At 34.2% G+C, this 22,073-nt stretch overlaps 4 protein-coding genes across 4 annotated transcripts; 3 read left to right on the forward strand and 1 right to left on the reverse strand.

Moving 5' to 3' along the window:
• The first annotated feature begins 3,385 nt into the window (after positions 1–3,385).
• Positions 3,386–9,096, forward strand: LOAG_00970 (hypothetical protein). The gene is made up of 13 exons (XM_020445611.1): positions 3,386–3,519; positions 4,428–4,519; positions 4,638–4,702; positions 5,154–5,259; positions 5,442–5,573; positions 5,849–5,945; positions 6,168–6,280; positions 6,540–6,752; positions 7,072–7,363; positions 7,524–7,651; positions 7,824–7,945; positions 8,251–8,445; positions 8,818–9,096. The coding sequence occupies exons 1-13, from the start codon at positions 3,428–3,430 to the stop codon at positions 8,893–8,895; spliced, it is 1,725 nt and encodes a 574-aa protein (XP_020303947.1). The 5' UTR covers positions 3,386–3,427; the 3' UTR covers positions 8,896–9,096.
• An 18-nt stretch (positions 9,097–9,114) lies between these two features.
• Positions 9,115–13,084, forward strand: LOAG_00971 (hypothetical protein; the record flags this gene model as incomplete). The annotated part of the gene is made up of 6 exons (XM_020445612.1): positions 9,115–9,636; positions 10,868–11,090; positions 11,184–11,398; positions 11,727–11,917; positions 12,138–12,266; positions 12,877–13,084. The coding sequence occupies exons 1-6, from the start codon at positions 9,472–9,474 to the stop codon at positions 13,082–13,084; spliced, it is 1,131 nt and encodes a 376-aa protein (XP_020303948.1). The 5' UTR covers positions 9,115–9,471.
• A 522-nt stretch (positions 13,085–13,606) lies between these two features.
• Positions 13,607–15,235, reverse strand: LOAG_00972 (hypothetical protein; the record flags this gene model as incomplete). The annotated part of the gene is made up of 3 exons (XM_003136512.2): positions 13,607–13,846; positions 14,200–14,298; positions 15,164–15,235. 3 exons carry the CDS (start codon positions 15,233–15,235, stop codon positions 13,682–13,684), a joined length of 336 nt encoding a protein of 111 aa, XP_003136560.2. The 3' UTR covers positions 13,607–13,681.
• Positions 15,236–16,023: 788 nt separating this feature from the next.
• On the forward strand, positions 16,024–21,535 carry LOAG_00973 (hypothetical protein). The gene is made up of 11 exons (XM_020445613.1): positions 16,024–16,238; positions 16,699–16,833; positions 17,030–17,205; positions 17,453–17,501; positions 17,892–17,996; positions 18,392–18,452; positions 18,853–18,991; positions 19,499–19,710; positions 20,254–20,398; positions 20,715–20,914; positions 21,247–21,535. Exons 1-11 carry the CDS (start codon positions 16,197–16,199, stop codon positions 21,402–21,404), a joined length of 1,422 nt encoding a protein of 473 aa, XP_020303949.1. The 5' UTR covers positions 16,024–16,196; the 3' UTR covers positions 21,405–21,535.
• Positions 21,536–22,073: the final 538 nt, after the last annotated feature.

The following is a 22,073-nucleotide window of genomic DNA, read 5'->3' on the forward strand; positions in this document are numbered from 1 at the left end:
TGAACAGATACTTTAAATGTCAACTCAATTGATATACTAAATCATCGATGTTTCTGTCGATGATTAGCATATGCTAACATTGTGCCTCTAATTACCATCTTTGTTTAACATTTCTGTTATGATTAATTCATTTGCTTTGACTATTTCCATTTAAATATTCAATACGTTAAAAGCATCTAAGCATAACTACAATAACTAATAAATTAGCTTTTCATCCAAGTGCTATTCGTTTCCGTAAAAAATCTTGTTTTATTTCAACAGCAACTCTCTTAATCTAAGTCTTCCTTCTATAACTATTATATAAGGAAAATACAACTTAAAGCTTATCAGGTGAAAGTGCTTTTTCTGCAAACTTCAGTGATTAGTTTCAGTTTTAAATAAAAAAACAAGTTTGGGAATGAATCATTAGCCATGTGTGAATTGTCACCGGAGAGAAGATATGAGATGATGAAAAAAGCTCTATACAGAGAGAATTAAATGTGTTCTTTTAAAGCAGATCACTTAGATATAAGATTTTACAATGTAATGACCTAACATGTTTTCCTCCACCGATTTTTTCTTCCAAAACATCGAGATTTATCTTCAAATCTTTTCCTTATTGCAAATTTGGTTCAATGTCTAATTCCTTTTCTTTTCTATTCTGACTTGATATCAGATATAAGAGGGAACGATTTCTCAACTCGCCTTACTCGTTTCACCCTTTATTCTCAAATTTCATCAAGGTATACTTTCCACATAATGACTTTATCAATTTGTCTGAAGTGGAACATTTTAATATTTGTTTATTATTTATCTATAAACAATCTTTTACAACTGCTGTGCAAATAAAACGTTAAAAAAGATTTTGAACTAGCTTCCAATCCTCATAATTCTGAATTGTTTCCGGAAATTGTCATTTATCTAGCTTAAGATTAAACCATTGCAGAAGACTGGGTTTCGGTTTTGACTGCTAATCGTATACCATACAGTTCCACCAGCAATTTCGATTCGATTAATCTGTGACGAAAAATCATTCTGGGAACAGTGCTGTTGAAAAAAGAAAGCCGAGAAGTAAATCTGAAAATTAAAGTGAATCGGGGATTAATTGTAAAGGAAATAAATATGTCGTCAGTGCATTAAAAAAAATGGTTTTTCCGATTTCGATAGTGAGGGCCGATACTGATGGAAGCAGAAAGAGGATAGTTTGACCTGATGGACGGGGTAGTTGAGTGAGGATATTTGGTGTGTCCTTCGAGACGGATCACATTGCTCTCCAATAATTAGCAGTGTCCTTGCGATCTTGCAGGGACAGCACAAGTTTATCTTCTGGCCGTAAGGGTCGATGCTGAACTGACAGTTTGTAGTGAATCACGTATCTATAATACTGAGGTCACTATATTGATAATGGTGATTAAAAAGTGATAATAACAGTATAACGGAGCAATAAAGAAGTCCTCGGATACTTATCTGTGATAAAATCTATAAAGAGGGATTATTTAACATTTTGGTATTGTTACTTTCAAAATTGACAATAACTGCGACATGGAAGTGCATTCCTTGTGAGTGAGTGGGAAAGTTGGAGGAAGATATCAATCATTCATGGAATTTCAAGTTGTCTAGAACCCTCTCTTGCATTATTCATTCATTTTGCACTGCAACCTTCAAATCGGTATGGTTACTTGGAAAAGTTCTTCGAGTATTAGTGAATGTAATATTGATTCTATGTTCTTTCATGTTCTGTTTCTTCCTTCTATGTTCTTCATTTTAAACATCTGTTGCTGCGAAACTTTTTTGTGTTTTTCCAGGAAAAAAATGATAGGCATGAATTTTAATAAAATTTTTAAATTTCCAAAAGAATAAATGAGGAAAGAGAAAGAAGAACCCTATCAAATGTGTTTCCTTTCAGATACGAAGGTTTTACGATGTATTAAATTTTAAAAAAAGGAAAAGAAATTATCCGTTTTAACAATTTCAAACTGTGTGGCAGAACTTAATTGAGAGAGGGAAGGTTTAGATACAGCATGAATACTTCCTTAAACATCAAGTTCCATTCTTTTCTTGGGAAGGTTTTAGCTTCTACTGGATAAATTTGATTTCAATTTATGGATACCAACTGTTAAAAAAAAACTAAAATAATAAACTACACGAGAGGAAGATCACTGCGATTACTTCGAATATTAACGATAAACTACTTCTGACTTCTTTATTCTCGTCAGATTTGATTATATACATTCTCTAGTTCTCATACTTTTCAGACCCATTTTATGAACATATCACGACATTCGAATTATCCTTTTAAATTCTTGCTGTTAAAAATTTTTTTTTTGGTATATTTCAAATTAAGAATCGTTAGTTCGTCGGCAGCAGATTGCTTTTTGGAAAAATAATCATGGTTCACAAATGTTTAAGCATATTTTTAGCCGCAAAGATATTCCCATTTTCCTGATAAAGCTTCAGGAAGTGATTTAATGCTCAGTTTTCCGTCAATAACATCATCTGTTATATGGGCAAACACGCCAAGATGGATCGCGCTAAATTTAGATGAAATTTAAATATGAATTTATAAGTGCTTCACTTATGATTACATCTTGAAAGAAACCTTGGACAAACATTTCTCTTCATTTGTCTTTCCATATGATTCATTTCTTTTTTTTTAGAAAGGATTGGTTGGTTTTTGTGGCAGAGTGCATTGCTATCAAAATTTTGCGGAAGCTTTTTTTACCATTCGGTAATTGTTATTTTCGTTAACGATTCTTGAATATTATTTAATGTCCTCTGATAAATTTAATTTACTACCAATTGAATAGCTTTTGCTTAGAATTTATCAAGTAGCAGCTAGCTCTACGTAACGTATCGCTTTGTAGTCGCGCTTTGCTTGCATCAGTAACCGAACCGACTTCAAGTGGTGTTTGAGTTCATCCCAAATCCCGTTCCGGTTCAAATTCTGAAGTTATAGGGCAGCCTTAGCCTATTTTCGATACTTTCTTACATGACTAAAGAATAAAATGTCCAACTTCGGAGGACCACAACATATGTCACACATATCACTTAGTAAGTCGAGAGACTCGAGAGCCTTTCTTCATTTTCCGATTTGATTTGTCTTTTTTGGTTGCAATCTCATTTGTCTGATTTTTGTTGCCATTTGATTTCACATGCGATATTTCTTACAATTTTAAAATATTTGATGCCTGAAATGGAAGCGTCAGAGTACGGCCTTGCCTTTCGATAGTTCTTTTCCTGTGGTTCGTTTTGCTGTGAGCTTAGAGTGCGAGCTGATTTGGACAAGTCTTATCTGCCCCCAAAAGTATTTGGATGATACGGACAGGTTTCAGCAAGATATGCGGCCACAACACAGACTTCTTCTCCCGTCATTTTTCAGATCGCTTTCCACAAGTGTTGCAGTAAGTGAGAAAAGCTTTTTTGGTTCACGGTGGCTATTGTTTCGAAAATGGTAGCAACGAAAGCACCCTATTCCGGTGGACTTGTGGTACTTTCACCTCTTGTACAAAGTCCGGAACATAATGTAGTGCTTATTTCACGGTAAGTGTTCTCACATCGGTGCTGGAAAGAAATTTTCAGACAGACGAAAGAGAAAAGAATTCGGAGCTGTATGAAGAACCTCTGCACTGATTAGGATGTGGGAAAAGTGAAAGCCTGATGTGCAAACCTGATATCCAAACCAGCCAATCGAATTTCATGTGATCACCAACAGTCACTCTTTATATGAGTTTTTGAGAGGGAAAATTTCAAACTTCGTCCTCATTTTTGCTGTTTTTAAAATTAAGAAATAGAAACTTCATCTCTGAAATTACAGAAATAAGGATTGTTCTTTTCCAATTCTAGGTGAAATGAGAAGAATATTATTTCATTGAGTCATACAAAAGACTTCCATAAACTTGGAAAAAAGGGATGAGCAGTTTTTCTGATCACTTGAATAAGGAAAGGGAGGCCAATAAGAATTGACGATGCGTTGTCTACTGAGAAGTGTGAACGTTTCACATATTGCTTTAAAAATAGGAAAATCCGCTCCATTCTTTTAATATTTTTTCTCGTTGCAATTTGTTGGCTTTTTAAGCCTAAGTTTTTAGGTTATGCGTTGAAACCACAGCCATCTGAAAGATGGCTATTTAAATTTTTTTTTTGTATTGGTGAAGCGTTGAAAACAATAAATGTTAGGGAAGAGAGAAAAAATGATTAAACGCTTCTTATGTGTTTGAAATTTGTTGCTTTTTTGGAAAAAAAAAATGAAAAATTTGAAAAACCAACTTTCCACTACATTTGTCTTTTTTTCTTTTTTTTTCTTGGTTTATCTCATACATTTTCTTGATGTAAGTCTTACATTTACATTTTCTTACACCTTCTTAATTTATGCCGTTTCATCCTCCTTGATAAATGAGTTATTTCGACCTAAATTAGATTTTGAAAATTTTTCAAATGGATTTTTTTAGGAACATCGAGGTTGAATACACTTGCATATTGCATGTTGCAGGTGGAGAACACACTGGCATTGTTATCAATAAGCTTACCGATGGAAAGCCAAGTTTGTGTAATTTTTGTTGTATAATTTGTACATAATGTCAAAGAAGCATAACTGATCATTACAATCCACTTCCGCAACTTCATATAAGATCAGATGAGCTTAAATATTTATATTGTAGATTTAAAATGTGATGTCTCGCTCACTTTTTCCGTGTGGCTACGAAATGGGAATATGAAGAAGCAGGTTAAGTTTCATGTGTTACAAGTGGTTATTATTTGCCGGATATTGTCTAGTCATTGCTTGTAAATAACCAGTGTTTTTTGTTCGTTTTCTCATTAATTTTTTTTTAATATACATGCTTTTATTTATTTAACACCCTTAACTTGCATCTACAAATGTATATGTCTCGTACCTTGTCTTCGGTTTTTCTTTTTCTTTTTAAGTCTTAGTGTAATATAAACCATAGCGCAAAGTTCTTAGTGTAATATAAACCTATGTCGAAATCTTAGCATTCCATAATTACATTTCTAATCAGCACAAATAACGGTGCCCGTTTGTATATAAATTTTTTTACATTTCTGCATATTTGATGCAAGCTTTTGCAGTACTAAGAAAATATATTTCTGCTTGCGGATAACGTAAAGTTCTTTAACTGTTTGCAAAAAAGAAAAATAAATAAGTCTCTCCTTTTCAGGAGAACCGTTGCTTCCGTTTCCGGTTTTTCGAAGATACGGGAAGTGCTGACAAGCATGCTATAGCTCAACAATTCTTCCGGGATCTTGTCAATATTTTTCCAAGAGGTGATTTTGTTTTCAAAAGAGAAATAGGAACTAATTTTCAAATAATAACGTTAGCATTAATATTCCGCATATCCGCAATAACTTGGATTCATGTGGGAGCAACTTTTGTTGGGTATGACTGCGAGAAGAATTCAAGAGTTCCGTTTTGAAGTTTTGATGAGTCGTATGAAAATAGATTTCAGATTATGTAACATTTCTGAAGCGAATTTTGAAGCTCATGCAAAACGATTATGTTGCTTTGCGAGAAATCGAAATTGACATGCAGTTTGCGAAGGAAGATGAAACATACCAGATGCCTGATCCTAAGCAATATGGTAGATTTCACAATCCATGAGGATGTTTTGATGTTCAAAATTGACAAAAGAGATTGACAAAAGTGGGTAAAAAAGAAAAAGTTGGTGCGAAAGTAAAAGTTTCGTCTATTCAGAGTTATTTTTGACCGCATTAACAATGAATATTTGTTAATCGACTTTCTCAGTTTGCTGAATATTTTAATGTTTCAACTGGATATAATTATCTGACTGGTCAGCAAATTCATGTAAGGCAAATTCAATCGTTCTGTGAATTCTTTTATTGAATTTTTCTTCAGATTCTGGTTCTGAAGTTGAGAACGTTACCGTAGCTCATGTACAGGAAGTTCTGGAACACGCATATCCAAATGGTTTATCTGTGGACATTATTGCGGAGTAAGTTATGGACAATGTTTTTGAAGGTGTAATAACTGGATTTTTGGATAATTCCGTCTTTTATAGATTCATGAATTCTTGCGAAGCCTATTCCAAATTACAAATTTCGAATTGCTTATGTATTATTCGAGATTATTCAAAAGAGGCCAAAAGATTAACTCTGTCGTGTTTTTTTAATCAAATTTTTTTTATTTAATTTTTCATCAGATTTTCAAATTTTAGATCTTTGCGTTGTACAAGCAAGGAAGTTAATGGATTTCTTCATGAACTAGAAGCACTAGGTGTTGTACAAAAGCTGCAGAATGAATGGATTCGTGTGAGCGCTGTCGATAACAGTAAGTTTTTTAATTCGTAAACTTTACAGAGTCTGGACTATTTTTCCAGTAGGGAACACCGGAAAAAATGAATAAATCTTTTTCTCTTTTTTTTGGTGGGGGACTTTCTAGGAATAAAACAAAATTACTTTGATTCGTACGATTATTGAGCATACTGTTAGTTCTGATTTTGGAACATTATATGTAATTTTACGCACAAAGAGTCCGGGTCAATAAGAAGGAACTTTCGAATATATTCATTCTTCCTTCATTCTTGCAGTTGAATTATCTCGAACTCCAGCTAGCTTCGGTCCACGTGACCACCCTACTGTTGCTATCTTAACATGCTTGTTTACTGAGAAACAGAGCATTGATGCGATCATTGATAACAGTACGACGGTTCATCGTTACCGTTCCGGTGGTGATTCCAATATTTATACCCTTGGATGGATTGGAAAGCATCGGGTTGTTGCGACGAAATTGGCGGTTATTGGTGTGTATTTCTTTTATTCTGTGGCCCGATTTGTAGGTCTTGGTAATAAATTGTTGTCTATCAATTTTTATCTGATAGAGGGAGGAGTTCCAAAGACATGGATTTTAATAAGTGACCATTAGTTCAATAGAGCAGAATAACAATAGCTAAAAGTTTCCGGAATCCTTGACGGTCCGATGGCACTTAAAGCAGTGATAGAGATATCAATTACTACTGTGATAAAGGGTTTTGTTCAATTGTATATAGTAAATTCTCCAGAAAATGCTAGTTATTCCAAATTTAAGTCTAATCCTTTGGAGTCGGTAGTATTGATTTACAGGTGATAGTCGTGAAGCAACAACATCTGCTGGTTCTATCACAACTCGTCTTCTGGGTAATTTTCAACATGTTGAGCATGTATTTATCGTTGGTGTTGGTGGCGGTGTTGCTCATTACACGGATGCTACGCGACACGTACGTCTTGGTGACGTCGTTGTCAGCAGTCCGGATCCGAATTCTTATGTGTTTGCGCATGCCTATACTATTGATAGAACGACAGAACATGTAAATGGCTTCCTAGTTCGAAATTGGAATCCTCAAGATGCAATTATTGCTCATATTGCAAAAAATATGTAAGATTTGCTTTTAGTTTTGATGAACGTTTGAAGAGAAACTAAAAATAACGAGTTTTGGTTAAGCAAATAAATAAGCTAATTAAGCTATTGACGACTATGAAATACTTATAAATAGTAAGCTAAGCGAAGTTAATCCATCTCTGCTTTGATTTTCCAGGGACGAAAAAATGATAGCAGAATGGAACTCGATAACGAAAACAACCATTGATCATTTGGATGCTGCCAACGGCGACATGAGTTTTTCAAGACCGCCGCCACAGGCTGATTTATTAGCTGTCCCTGTTGGTAAGCTAAGTTAAAGAGCAAAGCTCATTAATTTGATTTCAAATCAAGATGAATACTGTATGTAATTTTTGAAGAAAGAGAATTTGCAGGTTCTGAAAATTGCAGGAATAAAAACATACTGATCAGTCATATGTCACTATGTAAGCTTGAAATAAATTCGTTTTTGTTCCAGGTGGTGGGCAGGTAGTTGTCATCCCACATCCTAATTCGGAAAGAGTTGACTCGGCAGTTCATGTTGGTTCCATTGGAGCAATGGTTTCATATAGAAAGCAGACATTTGCTAATGAAGAGCAGGTAGTATTTTAAAATCCCCTCTGAATATTTTCTTTAGATCTGTCAAATCTGACCATTACTTTGCCCAATTTTCCTGTCTTTGTTCTTCACTTCACGCCTACTTTCAGTACTCTATTTCATTAAAAGGTAAGATCTTGCATTTTATGGGAGAATCAGTCATGGTTTTATTTTAAACCCATGAATCACAATTCAAATTCTTCCTTCTAAAAGAAATGTTTAGAAAAAGAATAGAGCAGAATAATAAGTTAAGACAGTGGATTAAAATAAAATATGAGGTGAAGTTGCTTTACAGCAATTTGTTTGAGATTGGTGACGACACTAGTGGTGCTACGGCTCAATTTCGTGACAAATTTGCCGCAAACCATAATTTACGTGCGGTTGATGCTGGTTTCGATTCTGTTATTGCTGCCATAAATGGCTCACGAATTGATAGCTGGACACTGATCCGTGGTATTACAGATTATCAACACGGTCAAAGTCGCGCTAGTCGTGTGTGGCAGGTAGAAGAGTTTGGTTTGTAAATCGGCTGTTTTCCCTTAAGAAGCACTGGTTGGATTAAAAAGGATGAAAAAGTTGTCTTTGTTAGGATTAATATTTATTTAGTTACTTAGTCCAACTCATCGAAAGTACGGCCGACATGTATCCCATGAAAATTTATATTTTTTTTTCCAATACTCCTATACTTGACCCTGGAATAATGAACTTTTCGTAGAAGGTGGTGGTTCAGCGACTAGTATCGGATTAATAGTTGTGCAAAGAAGGTTTTTACTGAAGTTATACAAATCAGAAAACAAACAGATGTTGTTTCATAAGCTGTTTGTACACCAAATTATGATTTTCTGATTAGATGCAAATGGAAAATTTTTTTTCAGGGTTATAGCAGTGTCCGTGCTGCTGCATTAACCAAAACATTGATTCTTCGTTTACCTCTTTCCAATGCGAACAATTAAGGAAAAGTGATCAGTTTTACTGTTTTCGGGCTTACCATGTTAACGTTCTAGAGAAATAAGTGTACATGTTGCACTCAGGAATGTATATTCATGCGAATCAGATTTTAATAATTTGCAAATTCTAAACAAAATGTATTTTAAGAAAGATTTATTATTTCAACTCCTAAAAATGGGTATTGCTTCGAAATTACTCAAATATACCATATATTGATGAAAGAAGTCATTTTTAACTCACGTGCTCGATTGCTTTAAAAATTGATATTTCATATTCTTGACTATCATCTTAAAAGAATCCTTCATACTTTTACAAAATTTTACCATTAAATCTATTCGTTTAAGTTCTTTTGTTATTTTGCTCTTTGAAGATTGGAAGATAATGAGAAACTAAAAGTACGATTTTCTCGTGTTCCCTTTGCACCACCGCTTTGTACAAGACATGTCGCAGTTGTAATATTTCTTGTAGATTGTGTGAGTATGCGTGTCTGTGCATCCCCTCCTCTTCTACCCTCTCCTCCCTTCCCCCCATAATGTTGTCCTTGTTTTTGCATAGTGATAAGGAGTAGAACTGTTACAATCATGACAGTGTTGGGTGTTATATTGATGCCGATTTTCATGATCACTCCGAGAAATCCCTCTATGAGAAAAACGATCATTCCGTGCTATAACACTCTGGTCATCATGTCGATTGATTTAACATCGAAGTTTTTCAAATTACTACGACATTTTCGACGGGAAGATTTGGTAAATTGCTTTTTTTCTGTCAAATAAAACACTCCTATGGTTTTTTCGAAAGAGGGAAAGCGAGACTTAGTCTTTTTCAAGATTAGAAGCTTTTTATCTCACTGTCTTCCATGTTATGTTGAGAATTTCAAATCCTTTAGTTATTTGGATCTGCACATGGAATCATTTGCCTGTTTAACCATTGGTAACCTAAGATTTTCTTAAATTGAAGAATATGAGTTCAGACTTTCTCGAATTTTAATGAACTCAACAAATGGAAGCACAACTGTATAATTTTTTTGAAGAGGCGCTCGGTAGAGAGATAAAATTGCAGACTGTCACCGATTGATATTCCTTTTTTTTGCTTCTTTTATCTTCCGATCTAAAATTTCATTTCGATGGCAATCATACAATTTTTGATAAAACCAAATTGGAGGCTAGTGAAGGTTAGTTGGCATTGTTTCAAGGAATTGGTGGATTAACGGATTCTTATATTAAGCAAAAAAAAATTAGCAGTAGCTTTACGATCTTCCTCAATATGTGTAGCTTATTCTGTCCTTCTTGAAGGGAACTTTTTCAGATGGATGTTTGATATTGTTACCACTTAAACATCTGATGTTTGAATTGAAACTTATACGTTTATGTTTACATGACACATTAAAGCATTATTCTGTTAGGAACTACGTCGACATTCGAAAACTCCGATCCAAAAGTGAATGAGCACCCGGCAAATTTACGGTTCGGATGTACATTGTATCAGTGTACCATTATACTGACACAATGTACAGTGTAACATTACTTCCTTTTCATTTTAGTTCCTTTTATTCCTTCATTTTTTTCGGATTGTAACGTTTTTTGTCCTTAATAAAATGCGTCACAAGGAAAATCCTAAGTATTTCAAATGGTTTTTTTTTTTTATCAATAATTTCTACTGCGAGATAAATCATTTATCAGTTGTATAACAATTACATTTCAATAATTCATCCTATTGATAAGATGAAGTTAATGTAAATCATATGTTAATGAATAAGAACTGAAGTCCATCCTTGCATACTCGTTATTTAGGGCAAAGCCGAAATGCTCAAAGAATCAAATTGGGGTTGAGACAGTGTAAAAAAGATTTTGAATATCTTAAGTATTTCAAATGGTGTGGAGCGTCTTAACTTTCTTGATTTTTCGAAATAACCAAATATTCTTTCAAAGATTTTAACCTTAACCTTTGTGATGGCGACAAGATGCATTTGAAATTCAGGAATCATTTGCTGAAGAACATGACCGATTGTATAGAGAGGCAAAGGCAAAATCGGACTATTCGTTGGTTACGACGCACTACTACTCCGTTATGTCCACCGTTATTGATGAATACTTTAATGGAAGTTTTCATTTTGCTCCGCCTCGAGAGAGACAGCAATCGCTGGCAGATGCACTGAAAGAACTTCATGTACGAATCGGTCACTGTTTAGAACTTGCGGAAGGTACCATATACTTGAGCAGTTTTGCGAGAATACTTGATATGGCTACAAGGATTTATACTTGCCTATCGAACCGATCGTAAAGTTTAATTTTAGGTAAGAAGTGTGTAGATATTGGATGTGGTATAGGTGGTGTTATGCACGATCTAGCCCTCACTGGAGCTGATTTGACTGGTGTGACAATAGCAGGAAATGAGGTGGTAATTGGGAACAAACGTTTCCAGAATGAAGGTCTCCAAAATTGTAGTATTGTGCAAGGGAACTATTGCTGCTTACCATTGGTGGACAGTCGTTATGATTGCGCATATGCGGTAAGTTCAATCAAGGATGTTCTTGTCTGTTGCGATAAGCGTGCATTATGTAATTATGTAATTATAACGCAATTAACGCAATTACATTAGTGCAATATATAATTATGTAATTATAACGCAATTACATTATGTAATTGCGTTGCGTAAGCATACATTAATATACCACAAAATCATCAAGTGATCGCGTCTGATACCTTAAATTATGCTTACCTCTGTTGGGAATTTTGTCACAATATAGTCAGTCCAATATTGCTATATTCCACGGCAATTCATTGATTTAGAAAGTGCACCGAAAAGTTGCAATCTAATTTTCGATGCATTTTTTCAGGTTTATGCTCTGAAGTATATGGAAGATTTAAAGCCACCATTACAAGAAATAAATCGGATTTTACGTCCAGGGGGATTTTTCCTTGTTTATGACTTATTGAAAACTGATAAATATCACTCCTCTTCAGAGGAACATAAAACAATTATCAATAATTTAGAGTATGCTTGTGGAATGCCTCCCTTACACACCAAGTGAGCTTTTTTTAACACATATTTGAGCAATTAATTAATCTCATTTATATCTATTAAAAGGACAGTAACGTGTTTTGTTGTTCCTTTTAAATTTTTAGCTCATATGTTAAAATATATCGACTGTCATTATTAATAGAATGTTGGGGTCAGTGATAATGAAGCATTCCAACATACTATTTTATTAGTCTTTGAATCTACTCCTTTGAAGTTTATTTTTCAGAGAAGAAATAGTAAATACGGCAAAAATTTATGGTTTGGAACTGGCAGGAAATATCAATCTTGACCAAGAAACTGGAAATCCTTATTATTTTTGCTTTTCCCATTCTCCCTTTTTCATGTGGCTTATTAGGTTGGTTCAGTTTCATATTTTCCTGTGATGAAATCTTATTAAAACTGACTTTATTCAAGTGATGAATCTATCTCATCACTACTTAGCTCGCTTTACGGATGAAGAACAAATTTACATCTTTACATTTGAAAGCATACAGCAGTAAACACTTTTTTTTTCAAAAATCTTTTTATCGGATTTTCTTGAGGTTCGTTTACTTTACGCACTATTGTTATCTTTAGGAACAAACAATATTTCCTTTCTGGGTAGTTGTTATATCGCTGTCTTCAATAAAATGTTTTTTTAAAAATTATCATGGTCATCCATACCTTCGTCCCTACCTGTAATCTATATTTACTCCGTATTGCAGTCCAATACACTCACTTTAAATTTAAATAGTAAACAGTTTTTCCCTTTTCCAACTTTTTTTCCCTGAGGTTGTTATAAGTTTAGCTTATTTTTGTTGTAGTTTGTTTTAATCTCCCCAATTATCCAGCGTCCATTCACATCAATATAAGAGAAAAAGGAAAGAAAAAGCTGTAATGTTGATTACTTATTAGTCCCATTTTTTTAAATTTCGCTTTCAAACATGTGAAATTCACAAGGAGCGGTCTCGAATATCTAATTGCAGGTCGTCACTGATTGATTGGATAATTTTGGTTGCACAAGCACTTCATATTATGCCTAAAGGATTTCTTCGTTTTAAACGAGTATTTCTTGCTGGTACAGTGAACAATATTGTTCATGCTGGTAAGCTGGGCATCCTTAGTGGCTCCGAAGTATTGTTGTTTCGCAAAATCAATGATTTTGACAAGAATTTAAAAAGGAAGGATCTTTAGAAATTTAAAAACTTTTATTTGAATGATATGAAGCGTAATTCCTCAAAAAGAAAAATTCGGCTTCATACATGTTACAACAGTGAAATAATTCAAATTCATATATTGTACACAACTTGTTCGAAAAAAAAGCTTTTCTAATTTAATGGTGATGTATAAAAGTTCCGCTTTCTTGTCTATCAGGAGTTGCCCAGCAAATTTACATTTGTCTTTTTACCTATAAAACCTACTTCTACTCATTCATCCGTTCAAAATGTTCATTCATGAAGCAAACCCCCATGTTCTATATGTTTACTATTCCAAGCTTTTAAATGGAAAATAAATCATTTAGAGTGCAGTATTTCCAGGATGTTATACCAAACCAAATATTGTAAAGGTGCAGCTTCATGCATTCAAAAAAAAACAAAAACAAAAGAGGATGTAGTGAGATCAGAATAGAACGCCAATATACGTAACTATAAACGTATACTTCATGGTACTGAATGGTAAGAGTACAAAGCAGACAACGAAGTGTTGTTTTTTTTGCGCTTTGTATGCAAAAGCACTGGGGACCGATCAAAAGTTGCCTTTGTTAGCGAGATGGATGAGATAAGACTATCGCTACCCATCATTGGTATCAACATGTCGATTGTATTTTATTACTATGCTTCCAGTAGGTGTTTGTGCTGATGACGTTTGAGTATAAAAAATTTGACCTGGACCCGTTGCATATCGCTGCGTCATAGAATCGATCATAAGACACGTTACTGTATGCCATGCATTGCCCTAAAAGGTATTTTCGCTTGGGATATTTCGTTAAAGTTTAAATTTTATCAACAGATATCGTTCGACCAACATTTCATACTGATATTGTGGTCTACTCTTTTCCTTTTTCCGAAATCAGCATTCATGCTTTCTTAATCGCTAAGTTATATTGAAAAAGTAACTTTTCATTTAGTGATTTTGATGCTTGTGACTAATGATTTTTACGAACGAAGCAAAGAAAAAAAACCTGAACTGTTGCTGGAATCAATGATATCTAGTAGATTCGACGTATGTTGAGAAAAGTTAAGGGGAAGATGATTTAACTGAATTTTTTTCTCTTCTTTATTATAATCTTTAGAAGACAGGGAACTCACAATAGTTAAAGTAGCCAATACATCAACTGTTGCCGATGCAGTGATCATCCATGCAACGATTCCAGCAATAACAACGGCAATAAGTGTTATGTATGTTAGCTAAAATAATATTTGACACATGCGGAGAACAATTATTTCTCAAACGATTGAAGCATGCATGACGTCTATAAAATTTATTCTCCCACTATTGACAATTTGCGCGTTTGGATTATACACGTTTGGAATGGATTATCCTACATATCAAATAATCTAAAATAATTTGTTGCTGAAGAAAGATCAATGCACGAACTATGGGGACAAATAAAGCAAGGTTTCAATAATTCTTTTTAACATAATCATTACTTAACGCGAAACTAACTGCGATTTGTTGCCAAATGTACACTTAAGTAAACCAGAACTTTAAGCTGAGACACTTTAATTTTATCTCATTTTTACTGAAAAGTTTCAGCCAGAAATTGAATTTTAAGGTTGAAGTGGAATTTAGAGAGGTTTGATGACCTCATTGTACTGTTACATCCTCTACTTAGAAATTTCAAAGCTCAAAAGACTGGAGCTTTTTCCAAGCCACAACAGATAAGTGTTTCAAAACGAATTGATTTTTAAAATTTCTAACTTGCTTCTCAAGTACTCACATGAGGTGATGGAATCATAGAAAGCATCGACCTAGTCCAAAGTTCCTGATTCAACTAGTTTTGCAAAAACAGTTATGTTTGGATCGTATTTTGATTTCATCTTGCCATACATCTTTATTACTTGATTTTTCGAATCGCACTAAGCGTAACTCGTTGAAGTTAATACGCAAAAATTGTGGTGTTATATTCAGCGAACCGACGTATAAACTTCATGTAATTTTACACGTGATGTTTTTTGAAAGAGTTCTTATTAATAAATAAGCATACAGTACCATTGGAAACTGCAGATAATATCTTTTCAAGACATCGACAATCAAGAAAATGGAAAAAACCATCAGCAACGCATCTAGTATTATGGCAATGATCAGCGTTTCACGACTGCCATATGAATAATGTGATGCCATAATTGCTCCACATACCAATATCCATATGCAGAAGAACTAAAGTCGAAAAAAATCGAAAAACAGAGATAAGGAGCTAAGAGGGAACTTTCCACGATTTTTTAACCTCTACGGAACAGGAGATTAAACTTCAATTCATTCTGATAGAAAGTAAGTATCCTGATTTGCACCACTATTCTGACATGGTAACAGCTGCACTACACCACTTTGAAATTCATTGCTCATAGCAAAATAACTTACTACCATTAGAATTCTTAAGCAAAGGAGTACATGATGAGCCCTCATAACTGAAAATACAGAACTGTTTCACAAGAAAACCACCACGCACTTGAACCTGTATTAAAATGACCTTCGAATGCCTTAGTGTATCCCTTAAATACTTTACAGCTAAGTAAAAGCATGAGGAACAATGAAATCTTGAGTGTACTAAAATCCAACCACTTGTTTACATTCTGACATAGGAGAAAGCAAGAAGCAGTCTTTATTGATTTCCTAAAACCGGACGAATAGATACAGTAAACAATAAGCGCTCTTCTCTGATTGATAATCGAAATGACATTGCACCAACAATTTATTAACTAAGCATTTTAACGACAGCTGACTTCGATTAAAATGAAAATGATCAGAATATAAGCCGAAGAATATGAACAACCAATGTAGGATTGGCTACTCCTCCTCTCCTTCTTCCTGATGATTCGCATATTTTCCCTGAGTCACTTGTACTTTCTCTTCCTTTATCATCCCCCAAATATAAGTACTAATGCACTTCACTCCTTTCTGCAGCATGATGGAACGAAATCGTCAGATTTCAACGGGACCTTAAGAAATGCTGCTGCAAGTGGGATGGTCGGTCGAATTGTGGGGTGTTCGATATTCAAAGATTAGCGAGAGTTTGATTCGATGAAGGGTGGTCTGTGTTGCATTTCAGGATATTGCTATCATGTTTCAACTCTCATTATAGCACATGTATCGCATGGCTGACTTTATTGAAGGCATCGGAGATGAGGTTAATTAATTCTGTTCTCGTAATTGAGTACCATTCAGACACTCAAACATAGCAGTAGATTGCTTTAATTGTTGCTAGTTTATGGGAGCAACAACTTCGAAGTAACTAATTGAATTGCAGCTGTTGTAGTTACAGTGCTAAAGGACAAGTTTTTGCAGTATCTAAAGGAAAAGAATAGTTTTTTTATACATTAAAAAGAATCTCATTAGAACATTTCAAAAGATCGTAGAATTAAGCTTGGCCACCTCATTACTTCTCTCTATTATGGTCTCAAAATTGTCGATATTTTAAAAATAATGTCAAAATGACTTTTGTCTTCCTTTATTCTCAAAAATGAAGTTAGATTTGTAACCCTAATTTCAAAATACCATACGCCCCAATGTAACTATGCTACCTATGGTCATAATGTAAGAATTAGAGAGATGACAAGTAGGTCTTTATACGAATGAAATCTTTTCAGGTGATTTGGTTTCTGATAGCGGTAATTGTCATCGTGTTAATATCGCTGGCTTGGATTAGTACTGGTATACCACCAGTTGATTATTATGTATGGCTTGTTCAAATGCAGATTCATCCCAATAGAAGAATTGTTCAGGTAATTCGTTTGATTCCAAATCATTTTCTTTATGAAACGTTTGAGATTCGTTAACGAACAAGATGATATGAACCCGCTTTTCAAACTTTGACTACGGAACTGTTATAATTGAGGTTTAATCCTGCAACTGAACGAGTTGTGTTGTCTACTGATAATGGGAGACGTCGGAAAAAATAATTTTTTGCTATGAACTTAGGTGTTGCAAGTAGATAATCAAGAAGTCAACTTATTTCGAAATCGTCGAGATGGACGGCCTCTTGGTACGGTCACGGAACAAGCACTTGAAGCTTTAATGGACAATGATGTTATGGAACAAAGCACTTCTCAAGAGGCAGTGTTGCCTCAAATAACAGAAATGGCGCAACGACAAACGTTAGCCGTAATTTTATAGTTTCTTTTATCATTGATCTAGTCTTATATGCGTAGGAAACGTCTTTAATGAAGATTAATTCAAATTGTTTGTAAACGAGAATTAAGTTGGATTTTCTGAAATCATAAAAGTTGATGAAACTTAGTGGAATGTTCATTCTTCAGGAATTCTGTTTCCGATGTGTTACTGAGATTTTTTTCGAGAAGTCTATTTTTCCATTGCTCTAACTATGATCATTTCTTTTTCCAGAAGTGAGGACAGTACGCTGTACGCACAAGAAATATCGCAAACAGAACAGGTTTTTGTTATCCATCAGATCTAGCTTTTTCTTTTTTATTATTGTAGCACTAGTATTCATTTTCTGTGGTTTAGTACCAACAGAGCCTCAATATGTTGTATATCCAAATCAGGTGTAGTTTTATTACGCTGTTTTGCTTTTATATTTGCGTAAACATTTGGTTAAAAGGAATTTGGCAATTAAGTTTCATATCGGTTGGAAATTCTATGACGAAAAAATAAATAGAAAGGCATTGTATAAAAAGGACAGACTTACTTTACACAAAAACTCAGGGTTGGTGACAAAGAAATCTGATAACCATTGTTAATAGACTCGTTTGACAGTATTCTTATTTATCGGTTAGAAATGTGCTTATATAGGTAATTGACTTTCAAAAACCAATGCTTTTAGGCAACCAGCTTAACAGAAAGCACAGAAAACTTGCTCCATGCAACTTATTTACGAGGAGAAACTGGTAATGGGGAACAAAATGCTGATCTTTTAACTTCAACTTCAGTATGTTCGAGTATTTATTGTGCAAAACTTTACCCTTTCTAATTTTTGCTGAGACTAAAAAAGTGCATCTATTATATTATGTCGAATATTGAGTTGTTACGGAAGTTTTGAGCAAGTCATGAAGGCACCGTTTTTCTTATTGTTTATTGAGTTTACACAAAAAAAAAAGCTGCTAGTAGTTGATTATTGCTGTTGGCTTTGAAATGTATATAGATATTGGATGGGTCCAGAATGAAGAGTATGTTGGCATGTTCTCACGTTATAAGATCATTATCGCAAGCAAATTTTAATGTTCAGAATAGCTTTCGATCCTACTTTGATGATCCTAGTAACTCTCCATTTAAATTATCATGCCCAAGCAGTACGCTACCGGTATAAGATGTTCCTTATTTTAGATTAAAAATGGAAAGAATTCGCCAACTGACAGAAAACGTGAATTATCTTCGGTTATTACTGGTAAGCTTCTAAAAAAGATCATTTATGTAGAAGTGAAAGAATAACGGATTTCTGATGGTAGTAATTGAAATTCCTCCACCATCTCTATTATGTTTTGATCTCTGTATACATATATTTTAAAAAAGATTTTTATCTTTGTTTCGAAATAATGCCAGCCGAAGACTTTATTAGCAAAAATGAAATATTTTTGAATTCTTGCATAAATTTGGAAAGAAATTTGAACGAGAGATAAAGTGAATAAATGAAGGAATAAAAGGAAATAAATGAAGGAATAAAGTGAAGGAATAAAGTTTGGACAAAAGATGAATTTCCAAAAAAGACAAAGTATGAAGAGAAATTATGTTGTCAGTGGTTTTAGCTGGGTGCTCGAATGACTTCTGTGTAAAACCAAAAATTTCAGATTCAGCAATTCAATCCGTTGCAAGAATGGAAGGGGATAACGCTGGGTGTCAATTATCTAATGTAAAATTAAAGTTTTTGGATGACTCTCAGGTTGTTGCTTGTACAGCATTGGAATGTACTGTGGGACAGTTTAAGAGGTTCTTATTTTCTTGAATTTTATCTTTCTGCAGATTAATTTTTGGGATATTAGTTATTTTTGATTGCCGATAGTGAAATACTCTATTTTGATTCGCTTTATGGGGGACAGTTACGGGACAGTTATCCCGGTTATGGGGCAGTTATGTGGGACAGTTATATTTGATTATACTGTGCTTTTTTGTTGAAGAATTTTATTCAATTCCAAAATAATATACTTGTAAGAGTACTTCACGATGCCACCCAATTATAAACGGACCGGAATTTTTTATGCTTAGATCCTTAATTTCAAAGAGTAGTACAGTCGGGAGCATTTCAGGATATAGGCGTAGTGAAACACAGTTGCACTCCCACATCACCAACTAGAACAAGATACTGAAATTTGCGGCGATACCGACGTCTTTTAGTAGCTGGTGATGGAGACTGACTGGTATTAGGTTATTCAACCTTTTGGTGTTCAGGGACTTATTAAGGAATTTTGAGAACTTGATGATCTCCGATAACTTTAGGCGCTATTTCTGGGAATCGATACTTGCCGGGAAAATAGTGCGGCTGATTTATCGCGGGCAGTTATTACGAGATGATACACGATCATTATTAAGTTATGGTTTACATGACCAATGCGTTGTACATTGTCATGTTAGTTCTACACCTTACGCACAACCTTCCTCATCAGCTCCGAACGCATCAAATAATACTGTGTCATCGTATGAATTTTCTGGTATGGAAATTCTTTCTGGTTGATCTTATTAGGATTAAAAATGGACATTTGTTTATATGTATGCGTGGCAGAATTCAGAGACTGTTTAGAAACTTCGAAGAATCTGCTGTTTGTCTGCACCATGTCATATTAAAATTAGATTTAGTAGTGTTCGGAAATGTCAATCGTAAAAGCAGTTAAAGTTGAATTTTCAGAAGTATACGGAAATTTAAGAAAGTACAAAGTAGTGAGGACAAATCTTCGTAAAGCTGCACTTTCTATGTGATTTTCATTTATGACTGCAAATATGAATTTTATTACTTTTATCCTTGTTTGTGTTAAAAGTTTTCACTGGAGCACATGCATAAGTAATTTATGACGGGAAAAATGAGTAGTTGGTTTCTGTTTACTTATATAGCGAATTCCGCTTGTAATCTGTTGGTAGGTTTAGTTAATTCATTTAAAAGGAATATGTAGGCGGCAGATTGCTTTGGAGAGAAAACAGGAACAAATTGAAGGTTTGGTAAGTTTTACTGATTCAGTAATTTATCAAGGTGTTTTCAGATGTAAGCAATGGAACAGCTGCAGCAGCCATTGCAGCCATAGCTGGCAGACAGTCGGTATCGGCTAATGCAGCAGAGGAATTGACTCAAACCATTATTCAGACATTTCGAGGTCATTCTATAGAAGACAATCAAAGTGATCCTGTGTATGTATCGTCTTCTGTTCTACTAATCTGGGTTCCGAAGAATTCTTCTAAAAGAAGAGCGTTGTAGTGACCAAAGATATTTGAGTAGGAAATGATAGGATGTCTCTAAGGCAGCTCCCAAAGCTGATTCTAAAACTTAAAATATGTGTAAAGCAGAAGCTAGTGGGGAAAGATGAGATAAAATCATCATTCAGTTGTTAAAATCATTGCAGTTTTCTGGGATTAGTTGGTAAACTAATCTTGCCTAATTTTTCAGCTTGTTTTGTGGTTTCTGCTCATTGTAATGTTAAAGCGATTAATTAATCGTCATTTCTAGATTAATACGAGTACAGAACGTCCTCTTGCGAACCTTTCGTTATGGTTATAATGCAGTGATGGGTCCAGATCCAGGTATAACAGCAATGAGGGGTACATCGTTGGATGCAGCAGCTGATGCTGCAACAGTTAATGGATGGAATCAAAATGAAAATGCGGTAGGAGGTCGCATTGGCCAATATGTCCAAGTTATTTTCATTGGTAAGCTTGATAAGTTTTGAAGACTCGAAAGATTCCGATGGTTTGATGATTTCTGAGCGGACAGTGAATATTTCATGAAGTGTTACAGCTTTTATCATCATTTTTTCTCTTTATGATGAAAAGATCCTGGTAAAGATGGATCGATTTTTTTTAAAATTTTTGCAATTTTTAAAATTTGTAAAATTTTTCCATTAAAATGGAAAATTAAAATTAAAATTAAAATTTGGTAAAGATTTTTGCAATCTTAATTTGAAAACCACTTCAGAAACGAATTTGACTTGGTTGGGAAAAACAGGAGTAAAATTAAATCTAACTTCCTTTGTTTATTTCAGTGAAATTTCTGATATTATGGACATTTGTATTCCTGTATCCACAATATACGGACCGGTTTTCTTTATTGTTACTCACCTTTCTCAGTATGTTTTTTATATCCATTTTATTTACTAATGCTCATCGTGCCAACAGTAGTGGCATGCAGACACAAACTTAACATACAAAAGATAAAAAGCAAAGGAAGAGAAAGGAGTAATGGTAGAGACGGGAAAGAATGAAGTTCAAAGTCTTATGTTTAATTTCTGGTGATTTCAACTCAACTATATGTCTCTCAAAAAATATATAACGCATATCTTGTTCATTCATAACTTTTTCGGTTTTCTATTAAGCATTTTTTCGGTTTGCATCATTTGTTTTTATAAATGATTGCATTCATCCTGAAAGTGATATCTTGTAGTGGTTTTTTATTTGTGAGTACTACTGTAATGGAGAAATTTGATGTTTTATGATGTTTCCACCGTTTTTCACAATTTTTGCTCTAATATTTTTCCATTTTCGGCGTTTAAAACCTTTGGTGGAACCGGTTTCTTCATTTGCGGTTCCCAATTTTCTATTTATTGATTGGAACGTTTTGCTGAATTATTTTTTTGTTTTCAACTGTATAATATTATGACTACTCATTTGGGAAATATTTTGTTTTCAATTTATTTTTCTATTTTGTATTAATCTTTCAATAATACCAAGCTCTAAATGTTGCGGGATCTTTCACAAGTTTTTTGAAAAAACGTGCTGGAAAAGAAAGGAGAAGCACGAAAAATTAGAAAGGCAAATCCTTCTCGGCCTAAGAACATACCTAGCACATTTTTGAAGTACAATATTTGCTCTG

Source organism: Loa loa (assembly GCF_000183805.2).
Source record: "Loa loa unplaced genomic scaffold supercont3.390, whole genome shotgun sequence".
NCBI lineage: Eukaryota > Metazoa > Nematoda > Chromadorea > Rhabditida > Onchocercidae > Loa > Loa loa.

Excerpts from the sequence above, each read along its gene's own strand:
- LOAG_00973 (XM_020445613.1), top strand. The coding sequence starts at position 16,197 with ATGTATCGCATGGCTGACTTTATTGAAGGCATCGGAGATGAG. Across the intron at positions 18,992-19,498 it reads ACTGTGGGACAGTTTAAGAG|GCGCTATTTCTGGGAATCGA; the intron begins GTTCTTATTTTC and ends CGATAACTTTAG. Across the intron at positions 20,399-20,714 it reads GACAATCAAAGTGATCCTGT|ATTAATACGAGTACAGAACG; the intron begins GTATGTATCGTC and ends CGTCATTTCTAG.
- LOAG_00970 (XM_020445611.1), top strand. The coding sequence starts at position 3,428 with ATGGTAGCAACGAAAGCACCCTATTCCGGTGGACTTGTGGTACTTTCA. Across the intron at positions 4,520-4,637 it reads GCTTACCGATGGAAAGCCAA|ATTTAAAATGTGATGTCTCG; the intron begins GTTTGTGTAATT and ends TTTATATTGTAG. Across the intron at positions 8,446-8,817 it reads GCGCTAGTCGTGTGTGGCAG|GGTTATAGCAGTGTCCGTGC; the intron begins GTAGAAGAGTTT and ends ATTTTTTTTCAG.